At 39.3% G+C, this 23,230-nt stretch overlaps 1 protein-coding gene across 1 annotated transcript in view; it reads right to left on the bottom strand.

Moving 5' to 3' along the window:
• MGAM2 (maltase-glucoamylase 2 (putative)) overlaps positions 1 to 23,230 on the bottom strand; it is a 110,730-nt gene that overhangs the window by 42,018 nt on the left and 45,482 nt on the right. The window contains exons 18-32 of the mRNA XM_024249975.2: positions 22,877 to 23,031; positions 22,636 to 22,720; positions 21,621 to 21,677; positions 20,709 to 20,833; positions 19,765 to 19,853; positions 18,974 to 19,023; positions 15,955 to 16,122; positions 14,736 to 14,891; positions 13,483 to 13,701; positions 10,739 to 10,893; positions 9,522 to 9,690; positions 8,815 to 8,911; positions 8,245 to 8,357; positions 7,654 to 7,779; positions 5,255 to 5,383 (exon numbers count right to left, since the gene is read on the bottom strand). Of these exons, the coding sequence (XP_024105743.2) occupies positions 5,255 to 5,383; positions 7,654 to 7,779; positions 8,245 to 8,357; positions 8,815 to 8,911; positions 9,522 to 9,690; positions 10,739 to 10,893; positions 13,483 to 13,701; positions 14,736 to 14,891; positions 15,955 to 16,122; positions 18,974 to 19,023; positions 19,765 to 19,853; positions 20,709 to 20,833; positions 21,621 to 21,677; positions 22,636 to 22,720; positions 22,877 to 23,031 (1,893 nt within the window). The remainder of the gene's footprint in view (positions 1 to 5,254; positions 5,384 to 7,653; positions 7,780 to 8,244; positions 8,358 to 8,814; positions 8,912 to 9,521; positions 9,691 to 10,738; positions 10,894 to 13,482; positions 13,702 to 14,735; positions 14,892 to 15,954; positions 16,123 to 18,973; positions 19,024 to 19,764; positions 19,854 to 20,708; positions 20,834 to 21,620; positions 21,678 to 22,635; positions 22,721 to 22,876; positions 23,032 to 23,230) is intronic.

Below are 23,230 nucleotides of genomic sequence, written 5' to 3'. Positions count from 1 at the left end.
CAGAATTCAAAACCTGTATAACAAGGACACTCAACAAGATTCAGGAGAATGTTGAAACTCAATTCAAAGAAGCCAGTAAAATGATCCAAGAGGTGAAAGATAACACAGCCATTTTAACTGAATGGCTAAACTGAACTTGCTAAACTCATCTTCTGGGATTAAAACAAAAAATTATAACACAATTGCAAGCATTAACAACAGAATAGACCAAGCTGAGGAAAGAATCTCAGAACTCAAAGACAAGTCCCTCTAAACAACCCAGTCAGAGAAAATTTTTTAAAAATAATTTTTAAAAATGAACAAATCCTCTGAGAAATATAGAATTATGTAAAGCGGCCAAATCTATGACTCGTTGGCATTCCTGAGAGAAGGGGAAAGAAAAAATGATTTGGAAAGCATATTTGAAGATACTGTCCGTGAAAATTTCCCCAATCTTGCTAGAGAGTTCAACATGTGAATTTAAGAAATTCAGAGAATCTCTATGAAATATTATGCAAGATGATCATCCCTAAGACACACTAGGAGAGTTTATAGCCATAAATGCCTACATAAAGAAGTTAGAAAGATCTCAAATTAACAATCCAACTTCACATCTAGAAGAACTATAAAAACAGGAACAAACTTACCCCAAAGATCGCAGAAGAAAATAAATGATCAAAATCAGAGCAGAGCTAAACAAAATTGAGATTCAAAAATCCATACAACAGATCAACAAAAGCAAAAGCTCTTTTTTTGAAAGGATAAACAAGATTATAGGCCACCAGCTAGATTGAGAAAAAAAGAAAGACACAAATAAGTATAATCATAAATGACAAAGATGACATTACACCCAATCACACAGATACACAGAATATCCTTAGAGATTTTATGAACATCTCTATGCACACAAACTAGAAAATCTAGAGGAAATGAATAAATTCCTAGAAACACACAACCTCCCAAGACTGAACCAGAAAGGAAATAACACCATAAACAGATCAATAATAAATTCTAAAATTGTATCAGCAATAAAAAGCCCACCAACCAAAAAAAAGTCCTTAACCAAATGGATTCATAATAAAATCCTACTAGATGTACAAAGAGCTGGTACCAATCCTACTGAAATTATTCCAAAAGACTTGAGGAGGGATGCCTCCCTAACTGATTCTACAAAGCCAACATCATCCTGATACCAATATCTGGCAGAGACAATAAAAAAAGAAAACTTCAGGCTGATATCCCTGATGAACATAGATGCAAAAATCCTCAACAAAAGACTAACAAACCAAACCCAGGAGCACATCAAAAAGTTAACTGACCATGTTCAAGTAGGCTTTCCTCCATAACCCTGGGATGCAAGCTTGGCTCAACATACGCAAATCAATAAATGTGATTCGCCATATAAACAGAATTAAAAACAAAAGCCATATGATAATTTCAATAGATGTAGAAACAGCTTTTGATAAAATCCAACATCCTTCATGATAAAACCCTTAAGAAATTAGGCATCAAAGGGAAGTACCTCAAAATAATAAGAACTATCTCTGACAAACCCACAGCCAACATCATACTGAATAGGAAAAAGCTGGAAGCATTCTTCTTGAGAACTGGAACATGGCAAGGATGCCCCCTCTCATCACTCCTATTTAACATAGTATTGGAAGTCCTAGCCAGAGCAATCAGGCAAGAGAAAAAAATAAAATGCACCCACACAGGAAAAGAAGAAGTCAAACTCTGTCTCTCCAAGGATGACATGATTCCATACCTAGAAAACCCTAAACACTTTGCCAACAGGCTCCTAGAACTGAAAAACAACTTCAGTAAAGTTTCAAGATACAAAATTAATGTACAAAAATTAGTAGCATTTCTATACATCAATAACGTTCAAGCTGAGAAATCTCAAATTAGAAATCTCAAGTTAGAAAGATCTCAAATTAACGACCCAACTTCACACCTAGAAGAACTATAAAAATGAGAATGTGTTTATAGTTCACCAGGAGTGCAATCCCATTTACAATAACAACAGAAAGGATAGAATACCTAGGAATACATCTAACCAAGCAGGTGAAAGATCTTTACAAGAAGTGCAAAACACTGTTGAAGGAAATCAGAGATGACACAAACAAATGAAAAAACATTTCACACTCATGGACTGGAAGAATTAACATCATTAAAACGGCCACACTAACCAAAACAATTCATAGATTCAATGCTATATCTATTAAACTACAAATGTCATTTTTCACATAATTAGAAAAACTATTCTAAAATTCACATGGAACCAAAAAACAGCCTGAATAGCCAAAGCAATTCTAAGCAAGAAGAACAAAACTAGAGGTATCACATTACCCAACCTCAAAGTATACTATCACACACCTACAATTATTATCTGATCTTCAGAAAAACTGACAAAAATGAGCAAGAAGGAAAGAATTCTTTATTAATAAATGGTGCTGGGATAACTGGCTCACCATATGCAAGAGAATGGTACTGGACTCCTACCTTTCACTATATACAAAAATTAACTCAAGATAGATTAAAGACTTAAATGTAAGACTTCAAATTATTAAAATCCTAGAAGAAAATCTAGGAAATGTTCTTGACATTGGCCTTAGCAAATAACTTATGGCTAAGTCTTCAAAAGCAATTGCAATGAAACCAAAAATTGACAATGGATCTAATTAAAATAAACAGCTTCTGCACAGCAAGAGAAACTGTCAACAGAGTAATGAGGCAACCTACCAAATGGGAGGAAATATTAGCAAGTTATGAATCTGACAAAGGCCTAAAATCCAGAATATATAAGGAACTTACATCAACAAGCCAAAAACAAACAATCTCATTAAAAAGTAGGCAAAGGACATGAACAGACACTTCTCAAAAGAAGACATACAAGTGGCTAGCAAAAATATGAAAACATGCTGAGCATAACTAATAGAGAAATGCAAATCAAACCACAACAAGATACCATCTCACATAAGTCAGAATGGCTTTTGCTGGAAAGTCAAAAAATAGATGTTGGTGGGGCTGTGGAGAAACGAGAACACTTACACACTGTTGGTGGGAATGTAAATTAGTTCAGGCACAGTGGAAAGCAATTTGGAGATTTCTCAAATAACTAAGAATTGATCTACCATACCACCCAGCAACCCCATTACTGGGTATATACCCTAAGGAAAATAAATTATTCTCTCAAAAAACACAGGTACTTGTATGTCTATCACAGCACTATTCACAATAGCGAGATGTGAAGTCAACCCAGGAGCCCATCTATGGTGGATTGGATAAAGAAAATATGGTAAATATATATCATGGAATAGTACACAGCCATAAAAAGAATGAAATTATGCTCTTTGCAGCAACATGGATGTAGCTGGAGGCCATTATTCTAAGTGAATTAATGCAGGAACAGACATGCAAATACCACATGTTCTTACTTATAAGTGGGAGCTAAGTACTGGATACACATAGATATAAAGGTGGAAATAACAGACACCAGAGACTACAAGAGAGGAGAGGGAGGGAGTGGGGCAAGGGTTGAAAGACTACCTGTTTGGTGCTATGTTCACTACCTGGGTAATGGATTCCATCATACTCTGTCATACTCTGATATGGTTTGGGTCTGTCCCCATCCAAATCTCATCTTGAATTCTGATGTGTTGTAAGAGGGACCTGGTAGGAGGTAATTGACTCACGGGGGCAGGTCTTTCCCTGCTGTTGTCATGATAGCAAATAAGTCTCATGAGATCTGATGGTTTTAAAAAGGGGAGTTTCCCTGCACAAACTCTTCTCTTGTCTGCCACCATGAGAGACATGACTTTCACCTTCTGCCATGATTGTGAGGCCTCTCCAGCCATATGGAACTGTGAGTCCATTAAATATCTTTCTTTTGTAAATTGCCCAGTCTCAAGTATGTCTTTATTGGCAGCGTGAAAACAGACTAATACATACTCCAAACCTCAGCATTACACAATACACGTTTGTAACAAACCTACATATGTACACACTGAATCTAAAATACAAGTTAAAAAAAGTTTAACCCTGAAATATTTAAACAAACAAATAAATAAGATATTAAAAAATCCTTTAGGAATTTAACTACGACATAAGTGATTTTTTCCAATGACATAGAAATCTATTTTTACAAAGACAGTTGAGAAGTAAAAGAATGTATTGGTGTTTCTCCATAAAATTCTTGAGAAAAACTTTTGCTAGTGTTTGCAAACAACTCCTGGAGATAAACCAGATTGATAAGACTTAATCCTCAAGCAGAGAGAGCCAATTTATTGTGTTTCCAGAGTATAATAGCAATGTTCCACAAAAGCATGAAACTTCTTTATTGCCCCCGTGTCCCCATGTGTCTATTTAAAGTATCTTCCCCTGTTCACTCCATCCCATACCTGCCCCAATTATTCTCTATAATATTATGCTGTTTCACAATTGTCATATAAATCACTACTGTCTGAAATTATCTTTTCAGGTGTTTATTGGCTGTCTCCCTCCATTAGAATGAAAACTTTATAAGAAAAAGAGCACTGTCTTGCTAATTTGGACTATGCATGCACCCTCACACACACACACACAACTTGTAGAAGAGTGGTTTTCAAATACTGTGTTCAATAAATACATGAATTAGTAAGTGAACAAAAGTCACCAAATAATGCTGTAAGTTTTGGAAGCTAGAAGGGAGAATCATTTGCAGGTAATTACCGCTGCATTTATCAAGATGCGGCTTCCTAGTAATATAATAAATTGGTATTCTGGATCTTAACTTAATTGTAAGTTTAGAAAGAAATGTCACCTTAGCCTTACCATTTCTGAGTGATGATACAACATAAGAGATTTTTGAACCTCCTGATGTAAAGATGAGATTAAGATACAGCTATTTCTCCTGAAACATAGCCTGAAACAGTGAGATGCGCCCCCCGTGTTTTTTTTTTTTTTTTTTTTTTTTTTTTTTGCTATCTTCAGTGCTTCAGCCCACAGTTGTTCTAACTTTACCAAGAGAACAATAATTATATTCCAGTGGCAGTTATGGAAAATAAATATTATAAAGTATCATTTTTTAAAAGCCGCTTTTCATTTCTTTCTTTCTTTTGCTTTTAAATTAAAAAATAATAATTATAGATTCACCACAAGAAGTTGCAAAACAAAATAAAAAGCACAGAGTACAGGAATATTTCTTGTACCCTTCATCCAGTTTCCCACAATGGTGCTATTTTTGAACCATGAATATGGAAACACAAAGTAGGATCTAATCTGTCTCAATACATACCAAAATGAGAATAAATCTCATGCCATTTTTCTTCATTTGCTCAATCAGAACACTGAGGTTTTGAAAGTTGGCACTGAGGGTGAAATCCAGCTTCCGGTTCATGTAATCGATGTCTACATGCTGGACGTCCTGCAGAAAGAAGCAGCAAGGCTCTTGGAACCCTGCAGTAGGTGCCCTGCAGGGCACATTAACTGCTCTGCCAGCCCCCTAGTCCTGATGCCTGCCTGCCCCAGTCCAGGCCCCTCTGCATTCCCCATCTCATTGCTTCCCTCTGCTGACTTTTTCAATTCTGCAGATTGAAATTGCTTTCTGATGCCTGCATGCAGTTCACCTGTGCCCACTCCTTCTCCTTCTGTTTCCCCAATTGGAACTCTATCCCCTTTCCTTTCCTCAATTCATATCTTTCCCACTCTTCAAATCTCAAACTCAGTCTATCAAACAAAGTTCTAATTGAAATGTTCAAGGGTAGATACTGGGACTTTCCTAGGAAACAAACAGGATTGTATATCTGGGTTTTTTTTCTACAGTAAATCTGGCTGATTTTTAAAAACTCTCAAGAAACTAGGTACTAAAGGAACATATCTCACAATAGTAAGAGCCATAGATGACAAACCCACAGCCAATATCATACTGAATGAGCAAAAGCTGAAAGCATTCCCCTTGAAAACCAGCACAAGACAAGGATGTCCTCTCTCACCACTCCTATTCAACGTAGTATTGGAAGTTCTGGCCAGGGCAATCAGGCAAGAGAAATAAATAAACGGGCTAGGCATGATGGCTCACACCTGTAATCCCAGCACTTCAGGAGGCCGAGGCAGGTGGATCACCTGAGATCAGGAGTTCGAGACCAGCCTGGCCAATACAGTGAAACCCTGTCCCTACTAAAAATATTTTAAAAATTAGCCAAGTGTGGTGGCCCACACCTGTAGTCCTAGCTACTGAGGAGGCTGAGGCAGAAGGATCATTTGAACCCAGGAGGCAGAGGTTGCAGTGAGCCAAGATTGCTCCATGGCACTCCAGCCTGGGCAGCAGAGGGAGACTCCATCTCAAAAAAAAAAAAAAGAGAGAGAAAGAAATAAAGGGCATTTAGATAGGAAAAGAGGAAGTCAAACTATTCATATTTGCAGATGACATGATCCTGTATCTAGATACTAGATCTTGTCATATAGACTAGATCCTATATCTAGAAAACTCCATCATCTCAGCCCAAAAGTTTCTTAACCTGATAAGCAACTTCAGCAAAGTCTCAGGATACAAAATCCATGTACAAAAATCTCTAGCATTTCTATGCACCACCAACAGTCAAGCCTAGAGCCAAACCACAAATGAACTCCCATTCATAATTGCCATAAATAAAATACCTAGGAATACAGCTAACCAGGGAGGTGAAAGATCTCTACAAGGAGAACTACAAACCACAGTTCAAAGAAATCAGAGATGATACAAACAAATGGAAAAACGTGCTCATAGATAGGAAGAATCAGTATCATTAAAATGACCATACTGCCCAGAGCAATTCATAGATTCAAAGTTATTCCCATTAATCTACCATTGACATTCTTCACAAACTAGAGAAAACTATTTTAAAATTCATATATGTAACCAAAAATGAGCCTGAATAGCCAAGGCAATCCTAAGCAAAAAGAACAAAGCTGGAGGCATCAGGTGATCCCCCTTTAAACTATGCTACAGGGCTACAGTAATCAAAACAGACACATAAATCAATGGCAAATAATAGAGAACCCAGAAACAAGACCATACACCTACAACTATCTGATCTTCTACAAACCTGACAAAAACAAGCAATGGGGAAAGGACTCCCCTATTCAATAAATGGTGCTGGGAAAACTGGCTAGCCATATGTAGAATGGAAACTGGACCCCTTCCTTACACCAACATACAAGAACTACATTATTCTATAGCTTTCTTGAATGTCTACCTTCTCTATGCAGTACCAACCCAGGTTTCTGCACATGAAACTTACTCAAACCATGATTGTTGAATAATAACTAAAGTGATTAATATTTAGTTGAAAAAAAGAAGTTGCTTCTTTTTAGCCCAAAGGGATAGTCCCCTGCATTGCCATACGACCCTAGGTGAAACTTGTTTGGTAAAACGGAGACTTGTTCATAAGCCAAAATTTGGAAAAGAATAAACCAGCATATTATTAACGTTGATTACTTTGGTAAGGTATATTTGTGGATTTTTTCATCTTGTAATTTTCCTATTTTCTAATTTCTGTTTAATAAGTGCATAGTATTATAGCATATACAAAGAAAAAAAACTCAGCCTAGATGTATCAAGTTATCTTTGATAAGAACATCATAGCACTTCTAATATAAAATTAGCCACAAATTCCTGTAACTAATTACACCTTGGGCTGAGTAAGGGTTTCATACATAGGGAATCTGGGCTGCCACCATTGCATCATACAAACTGGAGATTTCAGCATCATTCTGGTATCCATAGCGACTCAGCTGGAATCCCAAGGCCCAGTATGGAATCATTGCTGGCCGACCAATCAACTAGAATAAAAAGAAAAATGCATCCAGATAGGCTTCTTAGGGAAGAAAAGGTGATTGACTTATACTTGAATCAACTTGAGTGTTTCTGCTAAGTACTGTATAAGAGGCCTCACCCAAGAAAGATAAGAAAGTCCAATAAATGTGGAGCAACTACAGACATGCAGAATGATAGAAACATTGTAATTGAAGTTTTTCTATATTCCAGAGTTTTCATTCTAGGAAACCTGAGAATTTGCTGGTTATTACTGATTAGCAATTCATAGGCTGTTTAGCAAGTGAGGGACACATGGGATATTAATATGGCTTTATAGAACCATAATACTAAAATATGATTTCAGCAAAGGCAGTAATAATTTAGTAGTGACACTCAAGAGTCAAAAGAAAAAACTGCCCTATCAGTGCTAATAATGTGGTAATAGCCAATAAATATTTGACAATATATTGATGGACAGAATGGCTTCTAACCTCTGTGTATTGCTGAGTTACAAGTTCAGGGGTTGGCCCCAAAACAATGTAGAAGTCCAAAATCCCTCCTGTGGTGCGGTATGTCAGGGCAGGAGTGGGCTGTAATGTCACATCTGTAAGAAAAACAACACACATGAGGCACATCCTTGGAGTTGTAAATTACCCAGACAGAAAACCTGCTCTAAGATTTGCCTTCTTCACACTCTGTCTTTGATACCTGCCTTCTCTAGAAAGTCTTCTCTCATCCGTTAGAATCAGAGGTGTATTTGCAGGTACCCCAAATGTAATATGCAACCTCAACAACTTTTATAACTCTGTGAATGGGAGCCAAAGTGTCACAGTAAAACAGGCTATGCCAGAGTAGGAGCCATAATTGATCAAAATTCCATGCCTAACACCTGATCCAGAATTCTTAATAAATCTTGAATAAATAGATGAATAAATGGAAAGTCAGTTTATTTGTTCCATTTCCCTTGCCCCCTGAATGTCTCTATTTCTACTGATACCAGGTCAAAATAGAGCGGTCACAGCTGTTTCTGGTGGTGCATGGGAGCTGTGCCTATGCCTTACCCATGGCATTGCTATTTAGCAGGAGCACTCCATGGGCGCTGCCATCCTCCTCCAGTGCCATGTAGTAAGGGTGGACACCATAGGCATTCTTCTTGTACTGGGAGTCACGAGGGTAATAAACAAAAAGAAAATTCAAGATATTGTTTTCATACCATAACCCAAACGGCAAACTCTTACTGATCATTAAAGATTCAGCTCGATGTTATGTCCTTTGTTGGGCCTTCATTGACCCTCCCTTCTACTCCAAGTTAAAAGCTGTGTCTTCCCCACTTCATGCCTTCCTCATTTATTATTATATAATTCAATTATGTATTATTACATAATTCAGTGATTCCACTGTGCTATCACAATTTCTGCATCTATTTCTCTCACTAGCCTATAAGTCTCTGGAGAGCAAAGACAGTGTCTTATTAAATCTGTAGCTAAGCACTTAGCAATGTGCCTGACAAATAGAATATATTAAGTAAAAGTTTGTGAGATAAATAAAATCCATAACTGACAGAGGGATATATATATATATATATATATATATATATATATATGCCTTCTAGGGACAAAAGAATGTGACATGTGGCCTACTACAACTGAGAGCAGAATTTATCAATATAAGATGAAGTTGATGAGCAAGGTATCATATATAAGCATAAGGATTAAAAGAGATTTACATTGAGAGAAACTGATTGCTAAACTTATTCCATTGTCCCTACCGTAGGTGGCTCATCACGAGAAAACATTCCCCATGTGTTCCAGTCCATGTTTCTTCTGAAAGTCGTGTGCTCAGTTTCCCCAAAGCCATAGATATACTGAGACGGAAGACGCGTAGAAATGGAGAGAAACATGTCATTGAAGGTGAAGCCAGGGAGCTGAGAATCCCAACTGCAACACAAAAGCAGACCACGCTGAGCTGGAGACCACTGGCCAGAGCTACTTGGAATGTGTTGGGAATGTCTAATTGATTGCAAAGCCTTCTTAATTATTACACATTTAGATCCAGGTTCAAATACTGTGACATGACCCAGAGGTCATAAAAATGGCCCTGACTCAGGACCAAAGTTCCATGTTAACATTTCTGTTCTGTGGGTTGTCAGACTGAGAACTCCTTTTCTGGGTCCTTGAGAGCAAGGGCCATGACTCATTCTTCTATTTATTTCAAGTTCTCAGTGCCTGGCATATCAGTTTGAGTAAATATATAAATAAACAAATAGCGTTTAAGCAAACTTTCCAGTAGAAAAGTGTGAAACTCTTAGAACAACTTCTCTTGAGTTGGCCAAAGGACTGCTTACCAAAGAGGGCAACAGAGAGGAAATCACTCGCACAGCCCAAGAGAGAAGAATACACAGGAAGGCAAAGGTGCACACACAGGTGACAGCTTCTACTGGGATAGGGAACCTCACCCCAGGCAAAATCCAGACCTTCACTTCATTCTATTCAGCAGCAGGACAAGAGATGGGAGATGACAATTCCTTTTATGCTTAACATTGTGAAAAGGCTTGAAGGCTTCTGTGTCCACAGAAGCAAACATTACAAGAAGCTATTTCTTTCTCCTTTTTAACCTTTGCTCCTCTCTCCTGCCTCTTATTATTTCTTAATGAGACATAATATGGAACTCATTTGTATCTTAGGTTGTCTGCTGTACTTATTAAATAGAGTTTTCTGTTCTACTTAAGAACAATAAGTAGAACATGTATTTTCCTTTCTCTGAAATCAAACAATACTTCATTTCTTTAAACTTTGATTGATTATTTTTGTTAACGACTAATCAAAAACAAATTACCCATTAAAGCATGGGAAAAATAGATATACTCTAACAAATGCACACATATTTCCATAGCATCTCTGAGATTAATATTTCACTTGAATTAATTGTAACCACTGTAATTAAATCTAGAATTACTCTAATTAGAACCAAATAAATAGTGCTTACATCACAGTGCTGGAGTTTTTGCGTTGAATCTGGATTCCAAAAGGATTGTTTTGAATCCTGACATCATACAGATGGTTTTCAGGGTCACCAACTGGTTGGGGAGGGGTGTTTAGTGGTACTGGAACCTCATATCTTTTATTAGTGGGGTCATAGATCTGGCGAGAAGAGAGAAGAAAACTTTCTGGTAGGATCTCAGACCTAAAACCCCTCATGCCACCCCATATAATTCAGTTTCCATGTTTTTGACCAGTTTGCACCATATCAGTAGGCATCAAACATCCCCAAGTGAATAGATATGAGGCCTGCCTGCCCACTGTGCCTCATACAGATGCTGAAGTTCAAAAATGCCTCAGTAAAACCCATTCAAAGCCAAGGAGGGCTCTTGTCTAAAGAATTTGTCATAGAAGGGGATAGAATTTCATAAATAGAATGTGTGTGTATATGTTTGTAAGTGTGTGGCATGTAGACATGTATGTGCATAGAAATGTGTAAATTTGTGTGTGTGTGTGTGTGTGCATGTTAGGAATTAGGGAACTGAGTTTTCAAATGGACTCTGAGATCTCCTTACTGTTTGAGCTTCCAGTTGTTGTACAGCTTTCCCATCCCTAAAGTTTCTCTTCTGTATCCACCCCTTGTTCCTACTTACATAACAGGACTGACATGTGAGAAGAATAAAAGGAGTGAAAAATGTTATGCAAGGACAAGGAGTTACACCATTATGAGTGACTATCCTCTTCGTCATATTATTAGCCCCAAATTTGTGCTTAGGTGAAGGTTTTCTTCTTTCTTTTTTTTTTTTTATTTTTATTTTTAGACAGATTCTCACTCTGTCGCCAGCCTGGAGTGCAGTGGTGCGATCTCGGCTTACTGCAATCTCCACCTCCCAGGTTCAAGTGATTCCCATGCTTCAGCCTCCTGAGTAGCTAGAACTACAGGTGCACGCCACCACGCTTGGCTAATTTTTTGTATTTTAGTAGAGATGGGGTTTCACCATGTTGGCCATGATGGTTTTGATCTCCTGACCTCACCCGCCTCGGCCTCCCCAAGTGTTGGGATTACAGGCGTGAGCCACCACACCTTGCCAGGTGAAGGTTTTCTAAAGTCCTGCTTGGAAATTATGTTTCTTAGACCCAAAGCAGCAGCATTGCCTGGGAGCTTGTTAGGAATGCAGAACCTCAGGCCCCACCCCAGATTTTCTGAATTAGAACTTTTATTTTCACAAGCTGCTCCAGTGATTCATGATACATTAAAATGTGGAAAGCAATGGCTACAGCTGAGCTGTCCAAGGTGCTGTCCTCAAGCCACACATGGCCTTTGAGTGCCTGACATGGGCTAGTCTGAATTGAGATTCACTAGAAATGCAAAATATACACCAGATTTTGAAGACTTAGAATAATTAGAAGGTTGCAAAGTATCTCCATTAAATTTTGATTTCAAGGTGAAATGATAACATTTTAGCACATTGGTTAAATATTATTAAAATTAATTTCACTTTTAAAATATACATTTAAAAATGCATCTACTGGAAGATATGTGTGGCTCACATCGTGTTTCCGATAGACGTATTTTTTAAATGTGCATAGCGGTAGGTCTCAAAGTTTGGTCTCTTGACCTGCAGCATCAGCCTCACCTGGGAGCTTGTTAGAAATGCAGATTCTCGAGGCCGGGCGCAGTGACTTACGCCTGTAATCCCAGCAGTTTGGGAGGCCAAGGCGGATGGATCACCTGAGGTCAGGAGTTCGAGACCAGCCTGGCCAACATGGTGAAACCCCATCTCTACTAAAAATACAAAAAATTAGCTGGGTGTGGAGGCGGGTGCTTGTAATCCCAGCTACTTGGGAGGCTGAAGAAGGAGAATCACTTGAACCCGGGAGGAGGAGGTTGCAGTGAGCTGAGATTTCACGACTACACTCCAGCCTGGGCAACAAGAGCGAAACTCCATCTCAAAAAAAAAAAGAGAAAGAAATGCAAATTCTCAGGCTAGGCCCCAGCCCAGGTCTACTGAATTAGAAACCCTAGGGGTGAGGACCAGAAATCTGGGTTTTAAAATGATCTGAAGGTGATTCTGATGCATGCTGCAGTTTGAGAACTACTGCTAGAGAAAATAATTCTAATATTGGAATTAAGTTAATGCCTCTCATATGAGTTTGCCATAAAGCAGATGCATTTTTCTCAGGGCTAAAGGATGATTCTTTGATGATGTTTATGACCTAGAATACTCATCATTATAGGGAATTCATGGTCCTCATAGATCTAAGGCCACATCCTGGCTTTACCATCTACTTTCCGACCTTTACCTCTCTACAGGCCTTAGCTCCCTCATCTGTAACATGAGGGATTTGGATGAAAAGCTGTTTCAGCCAGGTACAGTGGCTCATGCCTCTAACCCCAGCACTTTGGGAGGCGGAGGGAGGTGGATTGCTTGAGGTCAGACATTTGAGACCAGCCTGGGAAACATGGCAAAACCCCGTCTCTACAAAAAATACAAAAATTAGCCAGGTGTGTCGGCACACACCTATAGTCCCAGCTACTTGGGAGGCTGAGGTGAGAAGATGGCTTGAGCCAGGGAGGTGGAGGTTACAGTGACCTGAGATTGTGCCCCTGCACTCCAGCCTGGGTGTCAGTGGGAGATCCTGTCTTGAAAAGAAAAAAAATGTTTTAATTGTTTCAATGACTTCTATCCATACAGCACTGTAAGTTAAAAACTCCATATTGAGAACCAGAGTCTGCAACAAGGGCCTTACCTTGACCTGCAGCATGGTTGCTGTGTGATAGATCACGTTCAGGTGGAGGAAGCTGATCTTTGCAGAGAGAGAATCAGAGGCAGCAGCAGCAGCTGACTCAGGGGCCATCAGGAGGGAAAGGTCTGCAGTGATGCTGGTGTTCAGGTACTGAATGTCACTAGCAACATAATTAGGGATGGTGTCATAGTAACAGGTGGGCACTCCAGGAGTAGATGTGTCCTGGAATAACAGGAGAAAGTCTTGCTCAGCCTCTGATACAACACTAAGGCTCTCATTACTGAAGAAGTTGGTTAACACAGACTAAGTCTCTGATACCATGTCCATGGTTATGGGTTGAATTGTGTCCCCTAAAAAAGGTGTTAAGTCCTAACCCCTGATACCTGTAAATGTGACTATTTGGAAGTAGGGTTTCTGCAATGAACAAATTAAGATGAGGTCATTGGGATAGGCCTTGATCCGGTATTACTGGTATCCTTATTAATAAGGAAAATTTGGACACAGAGATAGACATGTACACATGTGACTATGAAGACAGAGAGTGGGGTGATGCATCTACAAGCAAAGAAATACCCTCAAGGTCCTCAGAAGGAACCAACTCCACTGACACCATGATCCCACTTCTAGACTCCAGAATTTTGAGGGAATAAATTCTTGTCATTCTATACCACTCAGTTTGTGGCATTCTGTTATGGTAGCCCTAGCAAATGAACACATCCGTTTTTTAAACACACACATTGACCTTCTATAATGAGTGAACCGTGACAGAGCACCAGGAAGTTTGATCTGGAGACAGGAGCCTCCAGGCAGGGTTCTACTCCCAGTGTCCTTATTGCCTCCCATGTAATCTAGAGGAAATCACTTGTGCTTCCTAGTTTCCATTTTCTCTATTGTTCAAATAGAGAGGAACAGCCTGACCTTACCCTTCCTGCTTGTGTTCTCCAATAGACAAAACGAGATTGGTTAAAATATGCAACGCATAATGCATACCCAATGTACATTATTATGTTTAAAATTGGGTTTTTAATGATATGGTTGGAGTGGCAATGAGAATGGCAAAAAGTTTCTTCTGATTTGGGATATCTGAGGAAAATACTGATGACTTCTGACGTAGAGTTGGCAAAAGGCATGTTGCACAGGGTCCTGGTTTTCTTCAAGCCACAGACATTTGAAAAGTATTTTCTAGGTGCCTAATTACTTGTGGGACGGTTTTTACAACTTCCTGATCAATTGGTCATCTGTTTCTGGTCATTTACCTCCCAAAGACACCCCCGCTGCCTACAACTCTCCTTAGAGGCTGTTGAATTGTCAGGGTAGCAGTTGAACTTCTCCAGGTCACTGACAGGAAGATGCCATGTAATAGAGAATTCTTGTCCCAGTACCAGTCCTTGGAGATCAGTGATGGTTACCACCTGGGGAAAGAGACAGTCACAGTGACAAAGGAAGGGAGGGAAAGCCACCCAGAAAGAGTTCTTGGCTGGAAGTCTGGAAGTCAGGACAAGGGCATCTATTCCTTCCTCCAAAACCATTTTGCCATGAGATATTTGGAACTTGGCTGATTCCTGGGCTTTCTCTCTTCATGGAGTCATTGTGGAAGTGTTGGATGGGAAGAGTTTTCATCATGCTAATGAGTGCAGATCACAGGCAGGACTGTCATTGTTAGGCTTACTGTCCTCTGGGTGTGATGCTTATCAACTTAATAAAAGTAGTAATAACAAAACTAGCTAAAGTTTATGGAGCATTCATGCAAGCCAAGCACTGTGATAACCACTTTATAAGCACGATCTCCATTAATGCTAGAGAGCAGTTCCAAGCTGTGAATGTTATGACTATCTCCATTTTACAGAACAGAAAACTAAGATACAGAGACACCTAATACCCCAAGAGCTGAGATTGGAGCCCCATTCTGCCTAACTCTAGAAATCAAACTCTTATCCTATGCTATATGTCTTGTCAACATGGAAGGGGGCTGATCTAAGAAATAACGAATTTCCCAGAACTTGAAATAGTCAACTAACAGTGTAAGGGAATCGTTCAGTAAGAGCAAAACTGGATTTCTCCTTGTGTTACTCCACTCACATTTTATTAATAGCCTAAAATGGTAAGGACAAATATCAACTGTTTCTCAAAGAGATTCTCCCTTCAATGAGAGGACCAATGTGTAAATACCCATTGCACAATCTATTCACTATGTCACAGCTGGGATCAGAGTGTCTCATTTTAACTGTGCCCAGAGAAGAACTTCCTTCTCTCAGGGTTCTGACTCCCGTTATCTTCTTCAGAGCCCTGATACAAACAAAGCAGAGAGGTCTTTCTTTAGCATGCACACGTTTCTCCTGCATCCTCTGTGTGATGTGTTGGACCTCCCAGCAAGTCAGTTGTGTCTGATTCCCCACAGTTAAAAGAGCAAAGCAGGGCTGGCTGTCAGAGCCAGGGCCTCTGGAAAGGGCCCTGCAGAATGGAAGGATTTCTTACCTTTGTGGAAGCACTGTAAACAATGCTTGGACTGGAGGTGGTGACATTATTCACTAAGACGATAAAATTAGCTGGCTGTTTGTCCATTCCCAAGATTGTGATATCTGTAAACATGAGGTTGTCAGTGTCCATATAATTATTATTTATAATCTTTGCTTGTAGATGGTTCTGGGAGGGGGAAAAAAGTCAGATTAGAAACCAGGTACTTCAGACCCTTATTATCCCTAAATACCAGTCAATGTCTCATTTTCTGAGATTCAAGCTGTTTCCTTTTCTCTGCAGTTTCAAATGTTGCTAGGTCATCATCCCTAGGGAACTCGTTCACTCAGACTTTTATCAATCCTAAATTTTTAAGTAATATTTCATCTTTGCTTTGGTTCACTGGTTCTTTACTGATTCTATTAATCAGAAAATATGTCCCTGACACTGTAGAATTTTCAAGCAGACAAGATAGGTACTCACACAGTAAACAAAAAGATAAGAGCTTCATTGGCACGCAAAGATAAAGACATACACATATACACCAAAAGGGCCCAAGTAATTTTTTTCCTTTTATTTTAGTAATAATGATGATAAGAGCTAAGAATAATTTGAGTGTGTATTATGTGCCAGGCACTGTGCTAAGCATTTGACATGTATTACTTCATTCAGTTTTCACAGCAGACTATGAGGTTGAAGCTATAATTATCCTCATTTTTCAGATGAGGATACTGAAGCACAGAAAATTAAATAACTTATTTAGGGAACAAAGGTGACACAGTTGAGCTATGACAAAGAAGAAGGTAGAAATTAAGACTGAAGAAAAAAGTAGCAGTCTGATAATTTAAAAAATTAGAAGTCCCATACATATATGCCCAAATGATTTTTTACAAAGACAGATTTTTTTCAACAAAGGTGCTGGGGCAACCAGACATACACAGGTCAAAGGTTGAACCCCAAGCTAAATCTTGCATATTATATAAAAATTAACTCAAAATAGGTCACAGACTTAAATGTAAAAGGTAAGACTATATTTTTTTAAATGGGAGATAATATTCAGAATCTAGGACTTGGTAAAGAGATCTTAAAATTGACATCAAAAAGCACAATCTATAAGGAAAATAATGATAAATTAGATTCATCAAAATTAAAAGTGTAAATATATAGATGGTAAATAGACATATGAAAAGATGTTAAACATCATTAGCCATCAGAGAAATACAAATTAAAAACACATTGATCTATAACTACACGCCAATCAGAAAAGCCTAAAAAAATAATGACAACATCAGATGCTGGCCATGATGCAAAGAAATTAGATCACTCATATGTTGCTGATGGAAGTGAAAATGGTACAGCCATTCTGGAAAACAGTTTGGAAGATTATTATAAAACTAAACATGCATTACCATAAGACCCAGCAACTGCGCTCTTAGGCACTTATTAAAGAGAAATAAAAACTTATGACCAGGCACGGTGGCTCACGCCTGTAATCCCAGCACTTTGGGAAGCTGAGGCGGGCGGATCATGAGGTCATGAGTTCGAGACCAGCCTGACCAACACGGTGAAACCTCATCTCTACTAAAAATACAAAAATTAGCCGGGTGTGGTGGTGCATGCCTGTAATCCCAGCTACTCAGGAGGCTGAGGTAGGAGAATCTCTTGAACGCAAGAGGCAGAGGTTGCAGTGGGCTGAGATTGTGCCCTTGCACTCCAGCCTGGGTGACACAGTGAGACTCCCTCTCAAAGCAAAACAAAACAAAACAAAAACTTATATTCACACCAATACCTATACATGAGTATTAGCAATTTTAATTTATTTGTAACAGCTCATGACTGGAGCCAACCCAGATACTCTTAATCAAGTGAGTGATTTTTAAAAGGTTCCATAACTTGGAACACCATTCAGCAATGAAAAGGAGCAAGCTGTTGTCACAAACAACTTGGATGGGTTTTGAGGGAACTATGCTGAATGAAAAAGCCAATCCCAAAGGTTGGAAACTGTTTAGTTCTCTTTACAGAACACTGTTGAAACGACAAAATTATAGAAATGGCGAACAGATGATTGGTTGCCAGGGGCTGAGGAGGGATGGGGGAAGAAGCAAGTGGACATGCTATTAAAGGGCAGCAGGAGAGATCTTTGTGCTAATGAAATGTTCTGTATCTCGATAGCATCAATGCCGGCATTCTGGTTGTGAAATTGTGCTATAGGTTTATAAGATGTTACCACAGGAGAAACTGGGCAAAGGGGTATATGGGAACTCTGTGCTAGTTCTTACAATTGCATGGGGATCTTTAATTATCTCAAAATAAAAGAGTTACTTTAAGATATATATTTTTTATACCTTATATATAAAATATTATATATATTCTATATCTTAAAGTAGATCCATTTTTATATATATAGATACAGATACATATATATATATATATTTACAAGAAAGGAGAAAAAAGAGAGAGAGACCGCCTCAAAAGAAAGTTCTGCCCATATATGATCAGGCTTCTAAGAAAACCAAGTCAGAATTCCCTCATTTTCTGCTAGCCTTGCTGCTTTTTCTTCTCTCAGTCCCCTTGGGAAATAGATATGAGGCAAGCGATGTTTTGTATCTTCCAGCCTTTAAAAGCCACTACTTTATACCTGTGCCAAAGGCCAAGTTTTACGTGCTACAAAGGACAGCCATTATGGAAGAACCTTAAAAAGGTGCTATACCACTCACTAACCCACCCACACCTCATATACACTTGCAAACCTCAAAAAAGGCACATCTTGGAAGCCAGCACTCATCACATAAAACTCAAAGGCAATGGTTTTTTTTCCAGGAAAAAAAAAAGTTCTGCACAGAACTCATACCGGTTTTGTAGCAGCTTATAAGCCTGACACACATTAAACACTTTCATGTTCATTTGATTCCTTTTTGGAATCATGACAGTAAAACCCTGTCTCTGTTGCACATAACCATGTGTCTATATTAAACTAAAAACTCAAAGAGCCTTCCCAGCAAGGAACATATGCTGTGTGTTCCTCAAACAAAGTACTTACAGAGGTAACAGAGAAATCATATAGAATATACTTCTTTTCAGTCACAGCATCTAAAAAAGAAAGTGGAGTACCCGTTACTATGGGGAGCCAATCAGCCAGGGAGTCCTGCTTTTCTCTTCATTTCGTCTGGAATTCCTTTACCAACCATCTAGTTCTGCTCATCTGAGTTCTGTGCATTTTTTTCAAACTTGTGCAAATATTTCCTGGACCATTTTCTCTAAATTCACATGTCAGTCTGTGGTACCATTTCACTGGCATGTAAAACATTTTGATTTGCATTATATTTATCTACATGTGCATTGTATCTATCCTGCTGGATCATGAGTTCCTCAAGGCCTACACAATACATACTAATTCCATGTAGGATAGGATTTTTATATAACCACATAAGCTCATGTGAGGTGTTTACATGGAAAACTTACAGTGAAAAGACACAGTATACAAATTAGATATTTCTTCCACAAACCAAAGCAGTATTTTCCAAATCTATTAAAAAAGTATATTATCTGTTATTAATAATAATATCCAAGGAAGAGAATAATTAAGCTAAATGCAATAATGCCAGTTGCTTTGGTAGAGTCAGTAACACATAATTTGTGCATTTGAAGTCTATTTTAATGCATTGTACCTGGATAATGGAATTTTCAGAATGGATTTTAACCCATTGATTCTAAGCTACAGATGTAAATGACAGTGCTAATAGGGTTAATGCCATATTGGGCAGCCTGTGATGACTGTTTTTCAGGGAGAACCACAGTGATCCACAGGGATGGTGCCTTGAGAAAGTCTACCTTTAGATACACCGTCATCCCAGTACAGCTCCCCCTTTGCTTCTCTCTTATAGTCCAAAGCGATGATGAGTCCCAGGGAATTCCTCCGGCTGTAAAAGAGTACTTCCCAGTTTCAGAGAATGTAGATGAGATGGAACTATGTGAAACCAGCTGCCTTCATCCCCCAGGGACAGATAATCCAAGAGTCTATACCAGAAACTGAGTAGATGTTGATATTGGGTGGACACATGGGAGCTGGGTATGGGCAGGCAGCAGGGATTGATAGTGAGTGGACATAAAGGGAAGGGTGGACAGAGGCAGTTCCTACTGGAAACTGTTTGGGTTGCAATACATAATACCAACAATTAGCCTTATTAAGTGCTTACCATGTGCCAGGCACTCTCCTAAGTGTCCCGCATACATTATCATTTATATTAATTCATTTAACCCTCATAATAACTCTACAAAGTTAAACTATCATCATCTCCAGTTTACCAATAATAAGCAGAAGCACAGAGGAATAAGTTGCCCAAGGTAAACACATCTAGTATGTAGCCCAAACCAAGGCTTGAACCCAGGTTCTGTAGAATCTGAGCTCTTGACCCCCAAACAATGTTGACTTCCACGTGATAACCTTTATCTCTTATTTAACTCAAATCCTCTCACATAGTAGGGAATATACCTAAGGACAATTTCTGGCCATAGGGAAATCCTCCTCAGTGATTATTTTCACTAGTCCTATAATCTGATTCAATCCCAAAGTGAAGGATTCTGCAGATGTCCTTAGTAGACTACCATCTACTAAATAAGGACTAAGATGCCAATTTTGGATCAACTTTGAAAGGAGTGGGGGATGATTACTGATGGGTGACTTACCCCTTGGCTCATCCACAAAAATCTCTCTCATAATGCCCTGCTCCATTAGAGCACCAGAATAGTCATCCTTAGAAGAGTAAGGAGCTTACCTGGTTTCTGTGGTTGTGTTTGGCTTCTGAGTGGGAAATATGTAGCCCCCTCGCAGATGAAGTCCTATCTTATCACCTGGGAGAAGCATATTCACCAACTGTTTCCTCCATGGGATGGCCACTCCCTAATCAGCAACAACAACAAAAGATAGATCAGGTAATAAGCTGTTTCAGCTAGGAGGGGCCTTAGGTATCATCTCATTCAGTTGACATATTTTAAAGAAGAGACAAACAGAGACCCCCAAAGTGAAGTGACTTGCTGAAAGCATATGGGTAGTAGAGGGCAGAGCTGACACTCCAACCCCCTTTATTTATTTACATCACATCAAGCTGTCATTCCACACCTGGGCTTCAGTTTCTAGGCTATCACAGCCAAATGGCAAAGCCTAGTCCTGATAGCTACACAATAGTCAGGTTGATATAATGAATTTCCATAAACCTACTCCAGTTATTCAAATTATTTCATTGTACATTTGGAAAGGTCTTCTACTATGGTCTGAATGGCGGTGTATCCTCAAAATTTATATGTTGAAACTTAATACCCAGAGTGATAGTATTAAGGGGTGGGGCCTTTAGTGAGGTGATTAAGTCACAAGGGAGGAGCAAGGAGGTGCCATCAATGAAGCAGAGAGGGCCTTCACCAGACACGGAATCTGCCAGCACCTCGATCTTGCATTCACCAGCGTCCAGAACTGAGAGCAATAAATTTGTGTTGTTTATAAATTACTCCGCGTAAGGTGTTTTGTTGCGCCATCCTGAACCAACTAAGGTGCCTTTCTCACAGAAAAAGGACCGCAATCAACTAACTATAAATCTTGTACTATTATCTATGGCAAGCTCCCAAGACTGCTGCTTTAGAATTGCCCTCTGCTAGAGGCAGGTCTCTGAGCCAACCAGGGCTGCCTTACTTACTGTCTCATAGTCATACCAGGTGGCATCAGGTATGTATGCTTTCACTTCATCCACACCCTAGGTAAACAACAATAATGAGTAGCATTAGCATACACCTCTCTACAGTTTACAAAACACCTCCAGGCATCATTGCATGTGCTTATCTGAACAATCATGAAAGGTGGTTGAGATCATCCCATTCTACAAAGGAAAACACAGACACATAAAGGTTGAGCAATTTACCCAAAGCAGAATGTAGCTAAAAATGATTTGTTTTGCTCAGTGCTGCTGCACTTTCTAAGACAAGCAGAGAAAGTCCATTCACTAAGTTAGTCACATAATTTGACAGTTGAGAGGACAGTGAGCCAGCCAGACCCCAGGAAAGCCTCCCAGCAGGACCACTGGTTGGTTAGCAGGACCTGTCATCAGATGGTGTGGCTAAAACAACAGCTCAAAGGGCCTTTAACATGGCTACATTGGCAATATTTCATGTTTACAAGCAGATCAGCATAATCCTTCCTGATTCTTGCCCCACACTTTGCCACTCACCCCTGCTTCCAATCACACTTAATAGGATACACATGGTCCTTCATAGCTGGACTTCAGAGCATCGCCTTCCCTTTGCCCAGCACTCCTCTCTGCCTCCCTTCTCGTTTCCACAGGTATTCTCTCTTCGCAGCCCAGCCTAACCCAATCCAAGAGCACACCCGCTCTGGACAAAGGAAACTACAGACAGATGTTCAGCACATACACCCCAAAGTATTTAAAGCCATTGTCAATGCTGCAGCCATATGCCTAAGGACTTAGGCTTTAATTTTAAGGCAATTTTACAACATGAAAATTGTTTTGTTTGGTGGGGCAGTGGGACCAAGATTTACTACTTTTTAAAAAATTTCTAAACTTTCATGAGCTCTCTCATTTATATTCATATTTTGATATAAATGCAGTCATAGATACTCAGGAACCAACTTATCCAGCTATAGAACCATGAGGACAAGTGCAATACCCCCTTTCATTGTTTAGATGATAAACATACTTCATATAAAACAGGCGTGATGAGGAGTCCAGGTCCCCATAAGAACTGCTCATGCACATCCCACGTGGCTGAGTCCTGGTAGAACCTAGTAAAGAGGTAGCACAGTGAAGGCAGGTGAAGTCTCTAATACAGGACAACAGCACATTACGTAACAACAAGATCCTAACTAACCTTGCTACCACAAACAAAGTCAAGTGAAACTACAATCAGAAAGGGAGTCTTTGAGAATCAGGAAACTCACTCATGTACAAGGGGCCTTGCTACCGTCTCTCCCCGGGTGTGAGCACGGTAGAAAAGGGTATAGAGATAGGGCAGCAAGGTGTAGCGGATGTTCAGATAATGTCTGGAGGAATTCAGCAGCAGGGAATCGGCACCAAAGGCAGCAGGATCCTGGTCCTAGGAGAAAATGGAAGGAATGGCTGAATATGTCTTTCCATCATAGTTCAGAAGTTGTCTTACAATAAGAAGTTTCCCAGATGAAAGTAGCCACTTCCTTCAACTTGGAGAACATCAAAGCATTTCTAGAACTGAAAAGATACTAATCTTACTCATTCATTTTATACATGAGAAAACAATATCAAGGATTATATGACTT

The sequence above is a fragment of the Pongo abelii genome, chromosome 6 (genome assembly GCF_028885655.2).
Source record: "Pongo abelii isolate AG06213 chromosome 6, NHGRI_mPonAbe1-v2.0_pri, whole genome shotgun sequence".
NCBI lineage: Eukaryota > Metazoa > Chordata > Mammalia > Primates > Hominidae > Pongo > Pongo abelii.
Note: the sequence above shows the minus strand (reverse complement) of the source record. Positions and strands in the feature narration are given on the sequence as shown.